The sequence below is a fragment of the Lactuca serriola genome, chromosome 7, assembly GCF_051521515.1.
Source record: "Lactuca serriola cultivar US96UC23 chromosome 7, Lser_US96UC23_V15, whole genome shotgun sequence".
In the NCBI taxonomy this organism is placed as follows: domain Eukaryota; kingdom Viridiplantae; phylum Streptophyta; class Magnoliopsida; order Asterales; family Asteraceae; genus Lactuca; species Lactuca serriola.
The window spans coordinates 115,609,018-115,630,897 of NC_136414.1; the positions used below are offsets into that span (position 1 = coordinate 115,609,018).

The window sequence follows — 21,880 nt, forward strand, 5'->3', positions numbered from 1 at the left end:
AAATAAATAATAAAAAATTATTTCATAATTTGCCAACGGAATCTAAACGAAAGTTGTAGATCATAGTCTCACCTTCGCGTGGATATAAAGAACGTCGAAAACGGAGTTCGTATGAAGAAGATATGAATTTTTGAAGTTTATTAAATAAATTAATTATTTATTTAAATCAAAATTCGGACCTTATCCGAAGAGGAGTCAGCGTCCTCATCCGAGGTACGCACTGTGTACCCCTGTACGCCCAGCGTACCCGAGAGACTTGGCCTCTGATCGTCCACGTCGCCCTATCCGAGGAATCCGACCCGTCCGACCCGTCCGAAGCGCCCGACCCGTCCGACCCGCTGTCCCGTTCGACCCGCTGTCCCGTCCGACCCGCCTCCCCAGCAACCCGTCCCATCCGAAGCCGAGGCAGTCGAGGCTTCGGTCATGCATGACATACACGTACGCGCTGCGTACGAGCGTACGCCCCGCGTACCTAGGCGGTTTAGCCTTCCTATAAATAGGATGCGAGGCTTTCCGAAAAAGTTGCTCAATTCTTCTCTTTTCTCTTGCGTCTTGCCTCGTTTTCCGTGCCCGTTCAAACCCGAAGCTCTGGCCTTTTTGCTCAAGTCCCGAGGGTCGATTTTACTCCCGAGATTCCCGAGAATCCCGAGAAAAATCCGTTTCCCGAGACGAAACTCTGCCCGGTTTTCCATCTCGCTATCTTCAAACTTTCATGTGAGTTCATACCCCTATAATCCACACTTTTAAATGTTTTATGAATATTTTTATATGCTTTTAAGGGGGGGAATACAAACACAATGATTATGGTATGTTATATAAAGTTTCGTTTTATACTTTTTATCAACGGAATCGCATGTGATTAATAGTTATTATAAAGAAACTTTCGTATGCAAAATGTATCACGATAACATCATATCTTTTGGAATTGAAAAGTGTTGTTATTTATATATAAATCAAACACTCCGCTTATACTGTATGTATATGTGTCCACCTTTGATACTACAAACATACGATTATTTTGGTACGAAAAACATCAATATTTTGGGATACTTCTTGTTAATAAATCAATCATATGTGATTTATAACTAGTATACAAATGGATTTACTACAAGTTTAACAGTTTCACTAAACATATTACTTCAAATGACTTTCTTAAACGTTTTTACCTGATTAAAGCTCGTTATCAAACAGTCTTACATACTGTAAGCTTCCTTTCAAAATCGGTTACAAAGGTGTTTTCAAACAATGGTTTTCCGTGTACTTAAACTGTCTTATCAAACAAAATTACTTTCAATCATTTTATAAACTGACATCAAGTCACAAATTCTTTATTAGACTTTTCAACGATTTTACAAAACTTCTTTATGCTTTTATATTATAAATTGCATGCCTCTATATGTATAGTTATATAAGAAATGTTTAAAAGACTTAGAAAGGCTATCCACCCTATTTCCTCTTCGCGCCTTGAGATGTGTTCTAGTGGGATATTGGGTATTCGTCCAAAAGTCGTTTAAATATTAGTTATATATCATGTATACATATATGGTCATAAATGTTCCATCAGTTAATTTAGTTTCGATACTCTTGGGTAGCAAGAGTGTATAAACCTACTTGGTCACTCATCAATTGCATTCTAGTAAACTATTATAGGAATAGTTTAGAGTAAACAAAACATTTTCCCTACTACAAGAAATTACACCAGAGTCAGTTCATTCATGAGTCCAGACTACATGTTATATGAAGGAATACTCTTACATGAATACTTATACATGAATACTTTTACATAGACATTATATGGCAAAATTACTACTACATGTTATATGAAGGAATACTCTTACATGAATACTTATACATGAATACTTTTACATAGACATTATATGGCAAATTACTATTACATGTTATATGTCTAGATACGGTTATATTGTTCGCCTTTCTATCTTTACCTTGTGATTCAATCACATCATCGACGAGATAGACTGGGACTTTATCTCCTAGTACCACATCATACTTTGAGGGACTAACCATTCCGACAACCACTGCTAGCTACAGAGGTAAATGAACAATCTACGGATGTTTTAGGTTGGTACCATCGTGGGTATACATAAGGGACTAACTATTCCTAAACCCGGCTGTTAGCAACAGAGGTAAATGAACAGTCTACGGATGTTCCAGGTTGATACCATTTCAGGTATACTTAAGGGACAAACTAATAAGAGTTAAACAAGGAAAAACCGTCACATTTTCAAGAGATGCGTACTTTCAAAACAGTCAGGTCTAGGTAAAAGACTACTTTTAAAACATTCGGGTCTTGGTAGAAGACTACTTTTATACTAGTAGGAAATATGGGATTTTCTAGAGTTTTCATACTTATACTAAATGTTTCATCAATCATTCACCAGTCTTTCATACCAACAAATCAAAGCAATGGCATTAAATACTTATGAACTCACCAGCTTAAATGCTGATCTACTCTTTAAAAATAACTTGTATTCTTAGGTTACAAATAGACAGGTGCCGACACAAGCTTCAGAGAAGACGGAGCAGTCAAGACTCGTCTTTTATTTTGATACGTTATTATCATATCTTGTACTATGAAAGAAAACACTTGTAACTAAAATTATACTATTGATGCAATGGACGATGTTGTTGCTTGTTTACTACTTTACATTTGTTGTGATGCATACATGACGTCCTCCGCCCCAGAACGTTTCCGCCGTTCGTGGTTTTGGGGTGTGACATCTCTTTTGCTGACTTGCAGTTTATGATAATATCAAAGTTGTCGGGAGCAACACCACAAGAAATTTCATAAAAAGCAACATCATCATTTTCCATTTTATCGAGATCATCCTTGGTGGGACGGCTCATGGTTGGTTGACTTCCTCCTAGCCTGGTTGCCGCGCCATCAGTTTGAACTGGTGTGAGGATTGGAACGTGTGGTCCTTCTTCCACGGATCGCCATACATCTCTACCCAGTCTTCTTAAGTACCTCTCCATTCTTTGTGACCATTGATGATATTCATTTGCCACCAGTATTGGAGCTCGGTTAGAACCACCAACACTATTGGAGACATTCAGAGATAAAGATTCTGCCATTTTTTTTTGTTTTTTTTTTGAGAAATGAGCTTTAGTGGTATAGAAGGCTTAATGAGAAAATCAGAGTTCCGATATTCAAAAAGCAACCACTTTGGCTCTGATACCAATTATTGAGAGAAAAACTTGGAGACACACTTGAACAAACGTTAGAACAAGTATATTGCAGAATAGAGTTAATCTCAAAGGATCTAAAAGCTCAACAATAATATAGTTAGAGTTAGGAAGTTAGTTGCGGAATTTAAAGAAATAGAAATGACAACAATTGTTATATCAAGAATACACTTAAGTTGATTCGTAACAAGGAATGCATTCACTCCAAGTTAATATGGAAGATCAAACTTAGTGATTAAGTCTTACAGACTTGCTCCGGAGAGAGATTATATTCAGATATTTTTACGTAGCAGTTGAGAGTAAGAAGAGTAGAAAGATAGAGAAATGAAGAAGATAACTTAGAGAAATATTATCAGAATAAGTTCATAAGTTATCTGTAAGGAGTGAGTAGTGTTTTCGATACAAGAGAATGAGTCTCTATTTATAGAGACTCTGAATTAGACTAAGACTCTATAAGCAGCCGTGAAAGGCATATTGGATAATAAAGTGAATTACATAAAAGACAAGTAAAATTAATCTAGTAGACTGCGGTAGGAAAAAGAACTGGTTGCAGTTATAGTTGTAGAATTGACTCCGGGTGCTGGATTCGCTGCGGGAGCTGAACCGTTGCGGTAGTAAAGAGAAGGTTGCGGTAGTTGAGTTCAAGAGGGTCACTTTTTATGATTAAACAAAAGTAATTACAGAACATAACATAGATGCAGCTCGGTACTAGGCTGTCTTCACAAAAGCTCATGGGATGTACCTGTCTAACGTTGACCTGAGAATACAAGTTATTTTGAAAGCGAGTATCATCATTTTATAATGCTGGTGAGTCCATAAGTATTTAGTATCATTTATATAAATACGCATTTTTATTCAAAATAACTTTATGAAAAGAAGTAGTTTAGAATCTACGGTGTATTAGCGTCATTTCCAGAAAATCCTGTATTTTCTAAATAAAAACAGTCTTCTACCAAGACCCGACTGATTTATGTTTTAAGGAGTAGTTTTCCCCAAATTACTATCATTACCAAATACATAATTGACTTTAAAAGAGTAATGAGAAAATCAAAAGTGAAGATACTAAGGGAAAAATAACATATGCCTCAGCAGTTATACTATTGACTAAGGCAAAAGAAATCATAGACTCTAGGAGAGTATCGAATGAATGATACACCTGGCTCAGTCTAACAAAAGCAAACACAGACCCTAGGCGATATCAAATGAACGATACGGCTAGCAAGGTCTAAAACAAAGAAACACAGACCCCAGACAATATCAAATGAACGATACAGCAAGCAAGGTCTAAAACAAAGAAACACTGACCCCAGACAGTACCAAATGAACGATACAACTAGCAAGGTCTAAAACAAAGGGTGAATGTGAACACGTATGTAACCATGCTGATTGACGATAGAGTATCCGATGACCCTCCAGGTCACACGTAGAGGTAGTGGCATTATGTCACCCATGGGCCTTACCGGCGCGGACTGTAGCTAGTAATCAGGGTATGGGAGTGTCAGTCCCATATAGATCTATACACATGATGTTCGCTCTCTTTCCCGAAGACTCTGGTTACACGACGTTGGCGCAATGAAGCGTCGTAGAGGGAAATAGTGTGTCACATTCTAAAGTAAAAGAGAGGGGTAGAGATAGAGATAAAGATAGAGACAGAGACAGAGACAGAGATAGAGATAGAGATAGCGATAGAGATACAGATAGAGATAGAGTCTCCTAACTATTCCTATAATAGTTACTAGGGTTCTAGAAACATGAATAATAGAGGGAGGCCTTTACTACCCAAGGCGATGCACTGGCTGAGAGAGAGAGAGAGAGAGAGAGAGAGAGCTTTTATGTCCACATATGTATACATGATATATAACTAATGTTTAAATGACCTTCGGACGGATAACCGATACCCACCAGACCACATCCCAACAAGGAAAAGGAAATAGGGCGAACTAGCCTTCCTAAGTCTTTTAAACATTATTTATATAACTATACAAATACAAGCATGCATTTAATGAAATATCTATGAATGATGAACGGAAGGATGCCCTTGCTACCCAAGGGAAATGAACTGGTCGATGGAAACCATTATGTCTATATATGTATACATGATATATAACTAATGTTTAAACGACCTTCGGACGGATAACCGATACCCACCAGACCACATCCCAACGAGGAAAAGGAAATAGGGCAAACTAGCCTTCCTATGTCCTTTAAGCATTATTTATATAACTATACAAATACAAGAATGCATTTAACGAAGTAAAACCATAGAAGAAAACTTTGATGAAAACTTTGAAAAACCTTTAAACATAAGAAATTTACGACTTGATGTCAGTTTGTAAAACAAGTTTGAAAATCTTTGGAATCCTTTGAAAAACCTCTCATAACAACTTTAAAAATGATTTGTGTAAAACAGATTAAGTGAAGAAAAACCTTTTTGAAAACCTTTAACAAGAGTTGAAAGCGAGATTGGAAAATCTTAAGCTGGATAAAACAGTATAACATGCAAAAATACATTTTGCTATATAGTTATCAATCACATGTGATTTATATAATAACTGTATAGATCAACTTGTATTCCCCCCTATAAAAGCAGTTAAAATCATTTAAAAGGGTAATTCAGGGGTATGAACTCACCTGTTGTAAGTGGATCGGATGGAGGTGTCGGTTGGGTGCTCGGTGTCAAGTGAAGACTTGAACACACTTAGTGACCTATTAACATATGGTGACATATGTTTACATACAATTAGTGTTTATAATACTAATTAAACACGTATAAGCATCGTAATGTGCGGAAACCACTTTGGTCAAGTGCTAGGAGGCTATTGGGTTGCAATAATGGAGTGTATGGCCTAGTTAGGGAGTTTACTCTTCAAGAGTAAACTCTTTATAGATTTTTCGTCCCTAAGACCATATCCCCATGAGTTTACGGCCGTAAACTCATGGGTGGCGTGCTCTTGGATGTTTTAAGGTCTTATATCACTCGTAGAATTAGGCTTGGTTCAAATCTAGGGCATAGGAAAAGGTTAAGGCTCTAAATGGACCATTTTAGGGAGTTCACGGCTATAAACCATTTGGGAACATATTTCCATGGACTTCATAACAAAACTACCCAAGACTCAGGGTAGTCACGACACCATTTGGGTGATCATCGACAGACTAACGAAGTCTACTCATTTCAGGTTAGATATGTGAAACACTGGATGTACTTTGTTAAGCTCGATCGGAAGTTGAAGTCTATAAGCCACTAGACCAATCCTTGAAGTAATATCGAAGGGTCCAATGTACCTTGGATTTAGTTTTCCACGCTTCCCAAAGCATATCATGCCCTTCCAGGGTGAGACCTTCAGTAGAACGCGGTCACCAACCTGAAATTTCAAGGGTTTTCGTCTTTTGTCGGCATAGCTCTATTGCCTATCCCTCGAGGCTTCCAGACGTTCTCGAATTTGGACGATCTTTTCAGTTGTTTCTCTAATGATCTTCGGACCAGTGAGAGTGCTATCAGGGACTAGACCTTTTGCAAACTGCATGTCGCCTACTTCCGCCCAGCACAGAGGTGATCTGCAGTTACAGCCATAAAGGGCTTCAAATGGAGCAGTCTTGATACTAGTATGATAATTGTTGTTATAAGAGAACTCGAATAATGGTAAGTGAACATCCCATGCTTTACCAATGTCATTTACACATCCTCACAACATGTCTTCTAGGGTTTGGATCGTTCTCTCACTCTGTCCATCAGTTTGTGGGTGATAGGCTGTACTCATATCCAACCTTGTTCCCATGGATTTTTGCAACGATTTTCAGAATCTGGAAGTGAATCTACTATCTCTGTCCGAGATGATAGACATCGAGACTCCATGAATTCGCACAATCTCTCGGATGTAGGTTCTCGTTAGCTTTTCCATCTTATCAGTTTCCTTGATCGGTAAGAAATGAGCAGACTTGGTTAGTTTGTCGATGATCACCCAAATGGTGTCATGACCACCCTGAGTCTTGGGTAGTTTTGTGATGGAATAGACCTGATGGCTTCTGGTGTTCTACCTTTATCTTGGCGCAAGTCAAGCACTTTCTCACATAGATAGCAATTTCTGCTTTCATGTTTGGCCACCAGTAGAGTTGTCTGAGATCCAGATACATCTTATCTAAACCTGGGTGTACGGAGTATGGAGTCTTGTGTGCTTCGTTCATAACTATCTCTCTGAACCCACCAAACTTTGGTGTCCAGATTCGCTTCATGAGGTAGCGCACTCCGTCACTCATGATTTCTAGATTTTTGTCCATCCATCTAAGGATTTCACCTGTCACGTTTTCGGGTTTCAAGGCTTCTATTTGAGCTTCCTTGATTTGTGTCGACAGATGAGAATGGATTGACATGGTTAATGACTTCACTCTTCGACCAGAGTACTCCTTACAACTAAGGGCATCAGCCACTACATTCGCCTTTCCCGGATGGTAATGAATCTCACATTCGTAGTCGTTGAGCAATTCGACCCAACATCGTTGTCTCATGTTCAACTCCTTCTGGTCGAATATGTGTTGAAGGCTCTTGTGGTCTGTGAAAATGGTGCACTTGGTACCGTATAAGTAGTGCCTCTAGATTTTTAGAGCGAAGACCACAGCCTCAAGTTCTAAGTCATGAGTGGTGTAGTTGACTTCATGTGTTTTCAGTTGTCGTGAGGCATACGCAATAACCTTTCCTCGCTGGATTAGCACACAACCCAACCCTTGATTCGAAGCATCGCAATACACCACAAAATCTTTGATCTCCTCTGGAAGAGAAAGAATAGGTGCACTGCATAGGGCCTATTTCAGAGTTTGAAATGCAACATCTTGCTTTTCTCCCCAGTTGTAGGGCACACCTTTTTTAGTTAGGGAGGTAAGACGTTGTGCAATGCTGGAGAAGTTCTGAATGAACCTTTGATAATAACCAGCAAGGCCTAGAAATTGGCAAATCTCCGTTGGTGTAGTCGGTGCAGACCAACTTTCGATAGCCTTGATTTTAGATGGGTCCACGTGGATTCCTTATACACTGACCACGTGACCTAGGAAGTCCACCTTCCTAATCCAAAACCTGCATTTTGAGAACTTCGCATAAAGTCTTTCAGCTCGTAATGTCTCTAAGACTTGTCTCATAATTTGGCCATGCTCTTCTTTACTCTTTAAATAAATGAGTATGTCATCTATGAATACTATCACAAATTTATCCAAGAATGGATGACATACCCGATTCATTAAGTCCATGAATACGACAGGGGCATTGGTTAGTCCGAACGACATCACTACAAACTCGTAATGCCCGTATCTTGTTTGAAAGGCCATCTTGGGAATATCACTCTCCAGGACTCGCAGCTGGTGATATCCCAATCTCAGATCGATCTTGGAGAAGTAATTGGATCCTTGGAGTTGGTCGAATAAGTCGTCGATTCGTGGTAGGGGATATCGGTTCTTGACAGTAAGTTTGTTGAGCTCTCGGTAATCAATGCACATCCTAAATGATCCATCCTTCTTTTTCACAAACAACACTGGTGCTCCCAAAGGCGAGAAGCTCGGCCTGATGAATCCTTTGCTGAGTAGCTCATTCAGTTGGCTAGATAGCTCCTACATCTCCGTTGGGGCTAATCGATAGGGCGCTTTAGCTACTGGGGTAGCTCCGGGAACCAGATCGATTTTGAATTCGACTTGTCTCGCGGGTGGTATTCCTAGAAGATCTTCGGGAAAAACAAAGGGAAGTTCGTATACGTCAGGCACGCTCTTGATGTCCTGGACTTCGCGTTTCACATCCATGACACGTGCTAAAAACGCGTGACATTCCTTGCGTAGGCACTTCTGAGCTTGGATACTCGAGATAATACGAGGAGTGGTAATGAGTTTTTCACCATAGATTATGAGGGTTTTGCCGGTTGGCAGATTAAGGCGAATGGCCTTATCGTAACATAAAATGTCCACATGATGAGAACTCAGCCAATCCATGCCTGTGATGACATCGAAACTCTTAATCGAGACTAGCATGAGGCTGATTGGAAAGGGATTATCGTTTAGAGTTAGGTTACAGTTTAAGTAAATCTCCTTAGTGCCTTCTGTTTTACCATTGGCCATTTCTACTATAAACGGTTCACTTAATTATTGGGGTGTTTGCTTCAGCAGGCCTTTCAAATTATGACTCACAAAACTCCTATCCGCTCCACTATCAAACAAAATGCATTCATAAGAGTTATCGAGAAGAAACGTACCCGTAACAACAGTGGGGTCTGCAACGGCTTCATCCTGTCCCATCGCGAACACTCAGCCCCTACCGCCAGTATCCCTGTTGTTTGCCTTCGGACTGTCCCTGCGGTAGTGCCCCGTGGATCCACACTCAAAGCACGCGCGACTTACTCCGGAATTAGCAGTGGGGGCAGCTTGTTGGGCTGGCTCCTTGCAGAAGCGGGCCGTATGCCCCTTCTTATTGCACCTCGTGCATTTGAAGTCACTGCAAGGGCCGTGGTGGTGGAAGCTGCCTTGGTTGCACTTTTGAAATCTCCCACTGTATGAACTTGTGGGTGCAGTGATGGCAGGAACAGTAATATCGAGAGCCGCTACCACTTGTTGTTTCTTGGCGTTCCCCTGTAGGGTTTTCCCCCTTCTCTTGTTCCAAGGCCTTCCCTGGCCCTGTACCTCCTTTGATGGATCGGCAGTAGCTGCAAAAGCACCCTGTTTGATCCCATGGTCGATGAGTCGCTGAGCCATGCACTTAGCGCTGCTGAAAGTGATAGGGTTGGTGGCTAAGACATGACCTTGAATCTAGGGTGACAACCCCCAAATGTACCTCTCAACCATTTTTAGTTCAGGGTTGACCATGGCAGGGCACAAGGCAGCAAGGTCGCTAAACCTGGCCGTGTAGGCTACTAGGTCAGACCCAGTCATCTTCAGAGTCCAGAGCTCCTAATCAAGCTTTTGTATCTCGCCCCTTGGGCAGTATTCCTCCTGTACTAGGACCTTTAAGTCCTCCCGACTTAAGGCGTTGGCGACGGTGAGAGTCACGGACTTCACATGGCTTTTCCACCATGTGAGGGCGCGATCAGTGAGGGTGCAAGCGGCGAACTTGACTTTGCTCGCTTCTTGGCAGGAGCAAATCTCAAAGACCGTTTCAGTCTTTTCGAACCATTGCATCATTGGAATGACTCCCCCTATGCCATTAAAAGTTTTTGGCTTTGCGTTGGAGAACTCTTTGTAAGTACATTCCCTTACTTGGCCATGACCAGTGCCATGGTTGGGATGATTCGTGTTGCTTCCTGCCCTTCCATTTCCGTTGGAGTTTATTTGAGAGAGGATGGCGATTACTACTGCTATGATAGCAGCCTGGACCATGGCCGGATCATAAGTTGGTGGTGGAGGTGGTGTTGGTATCGTGCCTTGCCTGGGTCTTAGGTTTAGACGAGGAGGTATTGCACTGCCAAGAATTAAAAATGAAAGATCATAAGTTTTGGTGGTCGAGGGTTGAATGATAATGAGTTAACTATATTTAATAGTTTAAAATTTTTGTTTGACCTACACAGGGCTTTGAGTTTGATTCACAAATGGAGTTTGAATAGCAATACATAAACTCATGAACTCGAAAGAAATGCACAGAATTAACACACGAAAGAGATATGCCCTATATATTAAACATATGGTTGTGTTACATCCGAAGTTAGAATAAAATTGACCTTTCTAAAGGTCTCTGGTTAAAGCAAGTTAAAGAAAGTAAGAATTTTAGCCGATGGTCCTATTCTATATCAAAATTTGGGAGTTAGGCGAGTACTACTCGCGGCACGGATTGCGCTAGGAGCTCGATTGATTGCTTGGCTCCCATGAGACACCTATCAAAGGCGGCTTGTTGCTCCCTAAAATCTCTCATTTCGAAGAGAGATGAAGTCATTTTCTCTTGGAGAGAGTTGGTGTGGACTTGAGCATTCCCTTGTAACATGTCAAGGCGTTGAATCCGGTTTGCCTGGACTCCGGATTGATAAGCCTGATTGGCAAGTTTGCCTACCATAACTGGGAGTGCTCGATCAGCTGAACTTCCTCTGCTGACATCGTAGAAGTCCCAACACATACCGTAAGGAGGACGTAGTCCATGCTGCTGGCTCCAATGGTGGATGTGGCTTCCCCAGACGGGAGTTGGTCCTTGAAATCCCATTTTGAAAGGAGGTCGATCGGATGGAGGTCGGAGGCTGGCGGATTGATTACCTCAGGCTCTGAGGCAGAGCTATCTGAATCTTCCTCTTCCTCAACTTCCATGGGTTCCTCCTCGGGGTCGTCTACAATCCATCCCCTATTACCTTGGTTGGGGTAGTAGGGGTCGCCGGGGTGATGGAATCTAGCCATTGAGTCTATACGAGAATAGGGTTAAGAATTGACTATAAGCTAAAGCATGTAAAGTTTAACCTTAAGTTTGACGGTTGAAGATACCCAAATACTCCCATAGTATTCTTAATGATATGCTTTTGGTAAATTTTTAAATTTGTTGTCCACTGCAGACACTCCCTGGCATACGTTAGTCGGCTCTCGGGCAAATATAGTTGATCAGGCTATATTCATCCCAGTTCCGATTACATGTCCCAAGGCACACCTGCACTGCACAATTTATTTATAACACTTCCATATTGATCTTATTTATGACACTGTTATTAATATGAAATGAATGCATGCCTACTTTACAAAAATTAAAAAAATCAAAATTTTAAAAGTATGACTCTTACTCAGAGTGTTTTTGTCCAGTTGTGTCTATAATTGTATACCAAAAATGGTTTTGATATACTTAATTCACTATAAACAAAGCTATGATACCAATCTGTCACACCCCCAAACCAGAATGGCGGAAACGTTCGGGGGCGGAGGACGTCATATTCAGTATCATAACAGTTCATAGTATGGAAAGTACACACCACCATATATATAAAAAGGTTTCCAAAATGTTTACATAATTGTATTTGTTACATGTTCAAAAGATAAATACATAAACATCTTTCAAAAGAATTAATTAACGTCAGAGCGTTAATCCCCAAAAGTTGATTTCGAAACATGCTTACCGGTTCCTTGAGAATACAAGTTATTTCAAAGAAAAAGTGTCAACAATTAAGTTGGTGAGTTCATAAGCGGTTTTTGAGAAAATGTATGCCATTCCAAAGTTCGTGCATTTTCCAACAAAATCCCTTATTTTCTTATAAAAGTAAGAAATGCATATGAATGTTCGCGTTGTGAATCGTAAATAGTTGTACCAGGAAAATCCTTTATTTTCCTAAAGTAACAGTAGTCTCTAATGTCCAAGACCGAAAATCACAAGCAACTGACATGCTTAAAAGGTTGAGGCATAGTTTTATATAATAAAGCTATAAGAAGATCGCACTCGTTTAAATGAAGAATAGTTTTAATAGCTACCCATTCATAAAAGTAGAATATCGTAATAATTTTCTATCCGGTGAGTTTTATAACCATACTAAACATAATATGCCTGTGGCGACGGTCTTCAGGCGTCGAAACGTTTATGACAAATTGTCACCCAAAGGACTGTAGCTAACAGTCAGGGCTCAGGATCATGACTTCCCGTATAGATCTATACACATTAGACACGCTCTCCAAATGCGAGACTCTAGTTATAAGAGACAGGACTTTAGGTAGTACCTTTTTAACAAAAAGGTTGCCTTTGACGATGTAATCGTCTCACGGATTCTCAACTAAGTCTGTATTAAAATAATAGTTTTGTATGTAATATTTATCCTCTTTCAAAATGTTTAACAAAGCATAAATCATAAGTTCTTTGAATGCATAAAATGGTTTAACAAGGATGGCTACCCTGGATACTACGCATTTTGTATAAGTCTAACGCATGCGAAGTATAACAAGAGTTTTCATGTTTTCACTCAGGATCAACCGTGTGTTTACTTGTATTCTCCCCCGAAATGTATTAAAAGTACATTATAAAGTATTTGAAGGTGTATAAAATGGGGTATGAACTCACTTGATTAAAGTGGTTGTTTTGAAGTAGTCGAGAGAAGAATCAAGCAGAACTTCGACTAGAGAGAGTTGAAATCTCGGGATTGTCAGGGATCTCGGGAGTGTAGAACTTCCTTTGGTACTCGAGTATGAAGAACCAGGGCTTCGAGATGGCTTATCGAGGTAATCATGCAGAGTAACGACACTTAGATGGAAAGAGATGAGCACCAAACCCGACACCCTTAAGCTTCTATTTATAGGGGCTAATTTGGGGTCTCACGTCGTGAGTTTTGGATTTCTCACATCGTGAGGCTTAGTCAGCATGATCCTCTTCGACAATTTGACATGGCTAACACTCTGGAACCCATCAGTCATGAGCTCACGTCGTGAGCATGGTCCCCTCACATCGTGAGGCTAAGTCAGCCTCGGGTTTTGTGTCCCGAACTCTTAAACTCCATAACTTTCGCGTACAAGCTCCGATTTCGACGTTCTTTATATGCACGTGTAGGTGTGAAAAGGCTCTACATCTCTCGTTTAGACTCCATCGGCTAATTTTGATTTTATTTTTATTATATTATTTTTAACAGGTCGGGGCTGGAAAAGTCCATTTAAATTCCATAACTCCTTCATCTGATGTCCATTTTCGTCAGACTTTTTACTGTTGTACTCCTATTGTCGGGGTCTTCAACTTTCGTTTAGGTTGTGTTGGCTAAAGACCGCTCAATCTCTATTTCGAGTTTTTAGCTGTCTACTGTTAGGTAAGAAACTTCGAAAAATCAGAACTTCCTCAAACGAAGTCAGATTTGGGGCGTTCTTTTTATATATGTTCACGGTTTTGGGATATCTATGACTTTCATTTAGACACCTAAGGTTGAAAAGTATCTTCTTCAAATTTCTCGTTTTATGCTTAACAGTGCTTTACCGGTAGTGTTATGAATCTTTGATTGATCATAACTCCTTCGTTCTAACTCGGACTTTAGTATTCTTTATATTTTTGGAAACCTTATCATGATATCTACCACATAGTGTACCCAAACATAGTTTTTGAACATTTCATTTTCGATGATATTCTTATTACTTTACAAAGAGGTTACAAGACTCGACTTTTAGTCATTCCATTGTCCTGAAATAACAGGTTGTTACACATAGTTTGATGGTTCGTCAATTGTATAAAAAATGAGAAGCTTAGAAATCGTTAGTGATTGTGATAGCAAAGGTTTGAATAAAAAATGATGATGATAATTTGGAAGGTGGATGTGATGGTTCTGTTGGGTTTTGAGCAATCTAACACTCCTAAGTGTACATGCAACCCTAAATACCTTGGATCTATGTTTCCTCTATTATACATGCAAATATCAACTTTCCAAGGTATTGTTCTATTCTAGCATACAAAACTTTGAATAACACAAGTTAGAATAACATACCTTTTGTTGGTGCTTGTCTTCATGAAGCTTGAGTGCCTAGTGCCCCAAGTGTGACACCTCAAATGGTTCACACAACACCATAAGCACTTGGAATAACTTAGTGAGAAATTAGAACACTTCAAGAATCGGCTAGCCCTCCATGCATATCATAGTGGCCGATTTCTCACATCAATAAGATGCTTATATAGTTGTTACAATTAGGGTAAACCCTAATTGCCATGGCTTTCCATTTCCTTGGATCCATGGGTTCAAATACACCATGAAGCATCCATGGAGCATCCAATGGGTTTTAGCCCAACTTGATAATCCACGGAGCATTAGCCCACTATATAAGTATGGATGATTTACACAATCAACCCATATATTTAATTAGTCTTCTTTTGATCACTTAATTAATTCTAGATTAATTCTTGATCAATACTAATTAAATAATCTCTATTAATATATTAGAACTTATAATATATTAATAAACCTTAAGTGTTATTTCTCTCATTTTAGTCTATCCAAGTGCATGATGCCATGCAACCCAAATGGACCATGCCGGGTCGGGTCAAGTCTTACCAATTATAGTTATGGACTTAGACATTAATCCAACAGTCTCCCACTTGGATAAGTCTAAAACTATTATTGCAAGTATGACTTCAGAACCCGACTAACAATCGTAGCTCTGAAAAGCTTCTGTCGATCTCCGACCTTGTCGATGAACTCTAACCTCTGTCAATGACTTGTCCATTAGATAAGTGATCATATATTCCTCCATTCTAGATATCATATGGACTGAGACATGGATTATAATCATTCTCTCTGTCCATTTGTTGTTTCCTGATTTCTGATTTATGACGACTGACTAATTGAACAAATCAAGTCAGTCCAGGCTCGGCCAAGCACTTACTTTTGTCATCACTAAATCATCGAGGGGCCCACAAATATCACTTTTATCCCGAAGGTAAAAGGAATGGACAAACTTCGACTCATATGCTTGTACTAACTATTTGTTGAATCATACACAAAGGCACGTTTTATAACATCGAGTTACCAATGCGTTTACGTACAATCAATGTATAACCAACTCATAGTCAACAACTCATATCTCTAGGTTTGAAGAATATAAGATATTATCGTCTCATGATTCACTCGTGATAAAATCCATGAAGTGAATCCGAATGAGCGTGGGTTGAATCCAATAGTCAGCCCTTATGAGTACTCATGAATGTTGTAGCAACTATTGCATTGTCTAAAGCACTTTAGAGAAATCATACAACCCAAATTCGCGATAGTCTTGATTCATATCTACTTCCAACATATGACCGACTGTGGATGGTTTGAATAACTTGGTCATTCGGGAGATGACCTAGTTATTCTGGAAGTCAAAACATGCAAAGTGAAACACAAAATAATACTAGTCCTATATGGCCTCAACACTTTGAGCGTAAATAAAACACCTTTTATCTAAGCACCATATTGATCACTCATTATTCATGTTTCGATTAATCAACTTAATACTTGAATTGAAACAGTAGTGATGCCATGCTCCAAGCATGCATACTATGTTTCTCTAAACAATAGCTATGCCATACTCCAAGTATGCACACTATGTTTACATATGGTCATCTCTTTGTGAAATGTATATCAATTGAACATGACTTCAATGATTCTCATTTCACAATCCCAATCCTTATTGTAAATGTAAGAATACCAAGTTCTTGTCATTTACCGTAATCTATGCAATGATCCTCTTGTAATGATATTCACACAAGTCACAAAGACTTGGCAACAAACATTACAAAGTATTCCAATGGAAAGCAATTCCATGGAGATGAAGTCTCAAATTCAAAGTACATTCCTTTGAACATCCTTCTTTTCATTAAGTTCTTTAATCTTACACAGATTCAAAGAATAACTTCCACCTATGGAAACAATTCCATATTCCCATCTTGGCCATAACTTTTGAACAAGAGTTGCCTCTTTCCAAAATATGTCAATACGATCCTTATTCTATACTTCTAATTGTCCATGAGTAACCAAACTTTGGAAAACCCCAAATTGTTCTCAACAATTGCTTAATCATCTTAGTCATATCCAATTCTAATCCCTTTTCCCTTCTTAACACCCTAAGCATTAGGAAAATTTAGAATGGATGAATATTATAACACATGCAATCGATCCTATATCCGAAGCATATGGGATACGATTCATGCTATAAAATTTTATTTGCCATGTTCTCATAATTCGAACTATGAAGTGGGATGCCGTAATCATAATCGAATCTTGAGAAAGCAACATATATAGAAATTCCTTATGTGGAACCATTCCATCATAACATTCATATATATTCTTGACTAAAGTTGATTAAAATCTCAATCTAAGCTTGTAGAATTGAAATGAAGTATAAATTTCTCTCCCTTAATTATAGTAAAACAACTTGAAGCTTTTGGAATGAATGGATTTATTTTTCAACAAAAGAAAAATGCCTATTTATAGGCTGATTACAGAGGATATCCTAGCTGTACAATCAATGTTAATTCCTGTAAATCAAGGATTCTACCTAAAATTCAGGGATTTACAATAACTAATATTATTCAGTAATTAATACACATAAATCTACACTCCCCCCTCAAGCTGGGTTATGTATGTCAAACATTCCCAGCTTGCATACTAGTTTATCAAAGACATTCCTTGGTAGGGCCTTGGTGAGAATATCAGCTATTTGAAGTCTTGATGGAGTATAAGTGGTTTGAATTGTAGCATTTTCAATCTTCTCAGTGATGAAATGTCGATCTATCTCAACAGGTTTTGTCTTGTCATGATGGACAGGATTCTTAGTAATGTTAATTGCAGCTTGATTATCACAAAACATTTTTATAGAACCTCCTGTAAAGAGTCCTAATTCCACCGGTAGTCTTTTTATCCAGATTCCTTCACAAATACCTAAAGCCAATGCTCTCAACTCTGATTCCGCTGTACTTCTAGAGACCACATATTGTTTCTTGCTTCTCCATGTGATTAGATTACCCCTAACATAAGAGCAGTATCCTGAAGTACTCCTTCCATGAGTTGCACCTCCAGCCCAATCTGCATCGGTATAGATGTTAATCTCTTTGGTGCTATTTTTCTTGAATAGTAGACCTTTTCCTGGATTCATCTTGAGGTACCTAAGAATTCTCGTAACAGCCTCCATGTGTTCTTCAGTAGGATTGTTCATAAACTGGCTGACAACACTAACTGCGCAACCAATGTCAGGCCGTGTATGTGATAGGTAGATCAAGCGTCCCACTAATCGTTGGTATCTCCCCCTATCTGTAGGTGGGCTGTCAATTACTGATCCAACCTTTTTGTTGGAGTCCATAGGAGTTGAGGCTGGTTTGCATCCAAGCATCCCTGTTTCTTTTAGTAAGTCTAGGACATACTTACGTTGGGAAATAAAGATACCGAGTTTTGATCGAGCAATTTCCATGCCTAGAAAATATCTAAGATTTCCAAGATCTTTGATCTCGAATTCCTTAGATAAGAAGTGTTTCAATCTTTCTATCTCTTCCACATAATCACCGGTCAGAATGATGTCATCCACATAAACAATTAGGATAGATATCCTTTTATCGGATGAAAATCTGACAAATAAAGTGTGATCAGCTTGACATTGAGTGTACCCATTTTGAATGATTGACTTGGTAAATCTTCCAAACCATGCTCGTGGGGATTATTTAAGACCATATAGGGACTTCTTGAGTTTGCAAACCTTTTCTCTGTTCAAGGAGTTCTCGAAGCCCGGTGGAATATTCATATAAACTTCTTCTTCAAGGCCACCGTTCAAGAATGCGTTTTTTATGTCGAGTTGATGTAGGGCCCAATCTTTATTTGCAGCAAGGGATAGCAGTACACGAACAGTATTAAGCTTAGCAACAGGAGCAAATGTCTCTTGATAGTCAATCCCGTAGGATTGAGTGAAGCCTTTAGCAACAAGGCAAGCTTTAAATCTCTCAATGCTCCCATCAGCCTTGTGTTTAACAAAGAAAACCCACTTGCAACCAACTGTTTTCTTTCCAGGTGGTAAATTGGTAAGTGTCCATGTATTGTTTTTCACCAGAGCATTAATCTCATTTTGTACAACTTCTTTCCATTGAGAATCAGCCAATGCCTCCTGAATTGTGTGAGGAATTTGTATGCTATCAACAGCAGAGACGAAGGCTTGATAGGATGGTGACAATGTTTTATAGGACACAAAGTTGCCAATTGGATGTTTTGTACATGCACGAACCCCTTTTTGCAAAGCAATAGGTATATCTAAGTCATCGTTGTGATCAACATTATCATGTTTAGAATTACCTGATTGACCTGGTTCAGATTCGTGGTAGTCCTCAAGATGTGTTGTGTGCTCTATGTCTTTTCCTGGTTGCTTCCTTCGTGTATACACAAGAATTTCTTTTTCTTTTCCAGTTGGTTCTTGGCAAGGAGATGGAGCCATGAATGGAGGATGGGAAGAGTTTTCCATGGTTGGATTTGAAATAAAAGGACTTTCATCGTGAACACCAGAGGGTTGAGTATGGGAACTTTGATCGGTATCTGGAGATAAAGTATCGACACTAGGAATAGAGTCCCAAAGATGAGATTCGTTTATATTCTCCCCCTGAAGCTCAGATGTGTAGTAAGAATGATTTTCAAAGAAGGTAACATCCATTGAGTTGTATATTTTCGTGTTGCAGGAGAATAACATTTGTAACCCTTTTGATGCGATGAATACCCAATAAAGATACACTTAATAGATTTGGGATCTAACTTGCTACAACTCTGAGATTGATTGTGTACAAATGCAATGCAGCCAAAGACTTTAAGATCAAGAAGACTGATGAATTTTGTATGAGGAAATAACTTCAGGACAGATTGGCGTGGAGTTTACAAGTTAAGAACCCGTGAGGGCATTCTGTTTATAAGGTAGGTGGCTGTGAGAATAGCTTCACCCCAAAAGTCTTTAGGAACTTGAGTAGAAAACATGAGAGATCGAGCAACTTCAAGGAGATGCCGATTTTTTCTTTCAGCAATTCCATTTTGCTGAGGGGTGTCTACACAGGAGCTTAAGTGTAGGATGCCGTGTTGAGTGAGATAAGGGCTAAGATTAGAGTTGAAGAATTCTTTGCCGTTATCTGTCTTAAGGATTTGAATCTTGGTGTAAAATTGAGTTTGAAACATAGAATGAAAGCTTTTAAAAATTTCACCCACTTCTGATTTGGAATTCATGAGATACACCCACGTTAACCTAGTGTGATCGTCGATAAAAGAGACAAACCATTTTTGTCCGGTTATAGTCTTAACTCGTGAGGGACCCCACACGTCGCTATGAATTAATAAAAATGGTTTGGAAGGTGTGTAGGGTATACTATGATAAGTGTTTTGAGTATGTTTTGCGAGCTGGCAAATTTCTCAGCAAAGAGAGTCGGGACTTTTATTAATAAACAATGAGGGAAACATTTTTGACAAATACCAAAAATTCGAATGACCAAGACGATAGTGCCACAACATGATATCACTATCTTTATTGGAACGAGACTGGTTATTTAAAGAGAAGAAGCTAAATTGTTGAGATGTCCCGACAAAAAGAGCGTCATCTTGTAAGACATAGAGCCCATAACACGTCTTAGCACTGCCAATCATCTTCCCCGAAACCAGGTCCTGAAACACACAAATATATGGGTAAAACTTAGCCACACAATTGAGTTCACGTGTAATTTTACGAATAGATAGTAAATTATATTCCAATTTGGGTACATAAAGAACAGATTTGAGGGTTAGATTTGCGTTTATTTTGACTGAACCCACACCCACAACTTTGGAGGATGTTCCATCTGCAATTTTTACTGTGTGATGTTTTGAACTTGCATGAAACTCAGAAACAATGCTCGGATTTCCTGTCATATGATCTGATGCTCCAGAATCAAGAATCCAAGGGTTAATATGCTTTTTACTGACCATAAGGGCTAGTGAATGGTTACCTTTAGTGGTCAACAACCCTATACCGAGAGTGGTGTTTGGTTGAATGGACTGACTTAAAATTTTCTGAAGTGCCTCCAATTGTTCTTTGGTGAAAGGAGATGAGTTTGATGTGTCCCCTTTTCCTTCAACAACACTTGAAGGAGTAATGGCCACATTTCCATGAGTTTCTTTGTCTTTCCATGATTTTGGTTTCCAATCAGCAGGTTTTCCATGAAGTTTCCAACATGTTTCTCGATAATGTCCAGATTTACGACAATGTTCACACCATGGTCGTCCCTTCTGTTGTCCTCGGGCAGCAAGAGCAGATGAATCTTGAGTTGATGGATTAGGGGAAGCACCAAGCATGACCTTTTTCCTGCTCTCTTCCTGTCGAACCTCTGAGAATGCTTCCTTAACATGAGGAAGAGGCTTGATACTTATGATCCTACTCCTGACTGCATCAAGTTCTTTATTGAGTACATGAAGAAACTTGAAAGTTCTCCTTTTCTCAACGATATTCCGGTATAGAGTAGTGTCATCAGTACACTTCCAGGAATAGGTTTCAAATAGATCTAGCTGCTGCCAATACCGAGTAAGAGTGTTAAAGTATTGTGTGACAGAGGTGTCGTCTTGGCGGAGGTCGTAGAGGGCGGCTTCAATTTCAAAAAGTTCTGATGTATTTTCAGAACTGGAGTAGGATTCTTTGACAGAATCCCAAAGTTCTTTTGCAGTCGGATATAGAAGAAAGTTTTCTCATATATCATTATTCATAGAATTAATCAGCCATGACTTAATCATGTGATTATCAGCCTTCCATGTTTTGTACTTTGGATCATCTGATTTTGGAGTCTCAATCTCTCTAGTAAGATATTCCTCCTTTCCTTTTCCACCAATATACATCATCACAGATTGTGACCATTGAAGAAAGTTATGGCCATTAAACTTGTGACTGGTAACAAGAGATACAGCTTCATTACCGTGAGAGGATGAACTAGTGATGTTGAGGTTATTGATGGTAGAAGGATGTGAAGAAGCATCTGATGTGAGACTGCTTTTTTCATGAGCCATGAGTTCTGTTGAAGAAAGAGAAGGCTAGAACAAAGATTGTTGGAAGAGATGAAGTTGAAAAAGAGGCTTCTAATGCTCTGATACCATGAAGCTTTGGGAATGAATTGATTTATTTTTCAACAGAAGAAAAATGCCTATTTATAGGCTAATTACAAAGGATATCCTAGCTGTACAATCAATGTTAATTCCTGTAAATCAGGGATTCTACCTAAACTTCAGGGATTTACAATAACTAAGATTATTCAGTAATTAATACACATAAATCTACACAA

The 21,880-nt window shown here is 39.1% G+C and overlaps 1 protein-coding gene across 1 annotated transcript; it reads right to left on the reverse strand.

Moving 5' to 3' along the window:
* Window positions 1-19,466: 19,466 nt before the first annotated feature.
* On the reverse strand, window positions 19,467-21,608 carry LOC145064310 (uncharacterized). The gene is made up of 4 exons (XM_079011785.1): window positions 21,367-21,608; window positions 20,337-21,228; window positions 20,053-20,240; window positions 19,467-19,827 (listed from the first exon to the last, which is right to left on the reverse strand). The coding sequence occupies exons 1-4, from the start codon at window positions 21,606-21,608 to the stop codon at window positions 19,467-19,469; spliced, it is 1,683 nt and encodes a 560-aa protein (XP_078867911.1).
* Window positions 21,609-21,880: the final 272 nt, after the last annotated feature.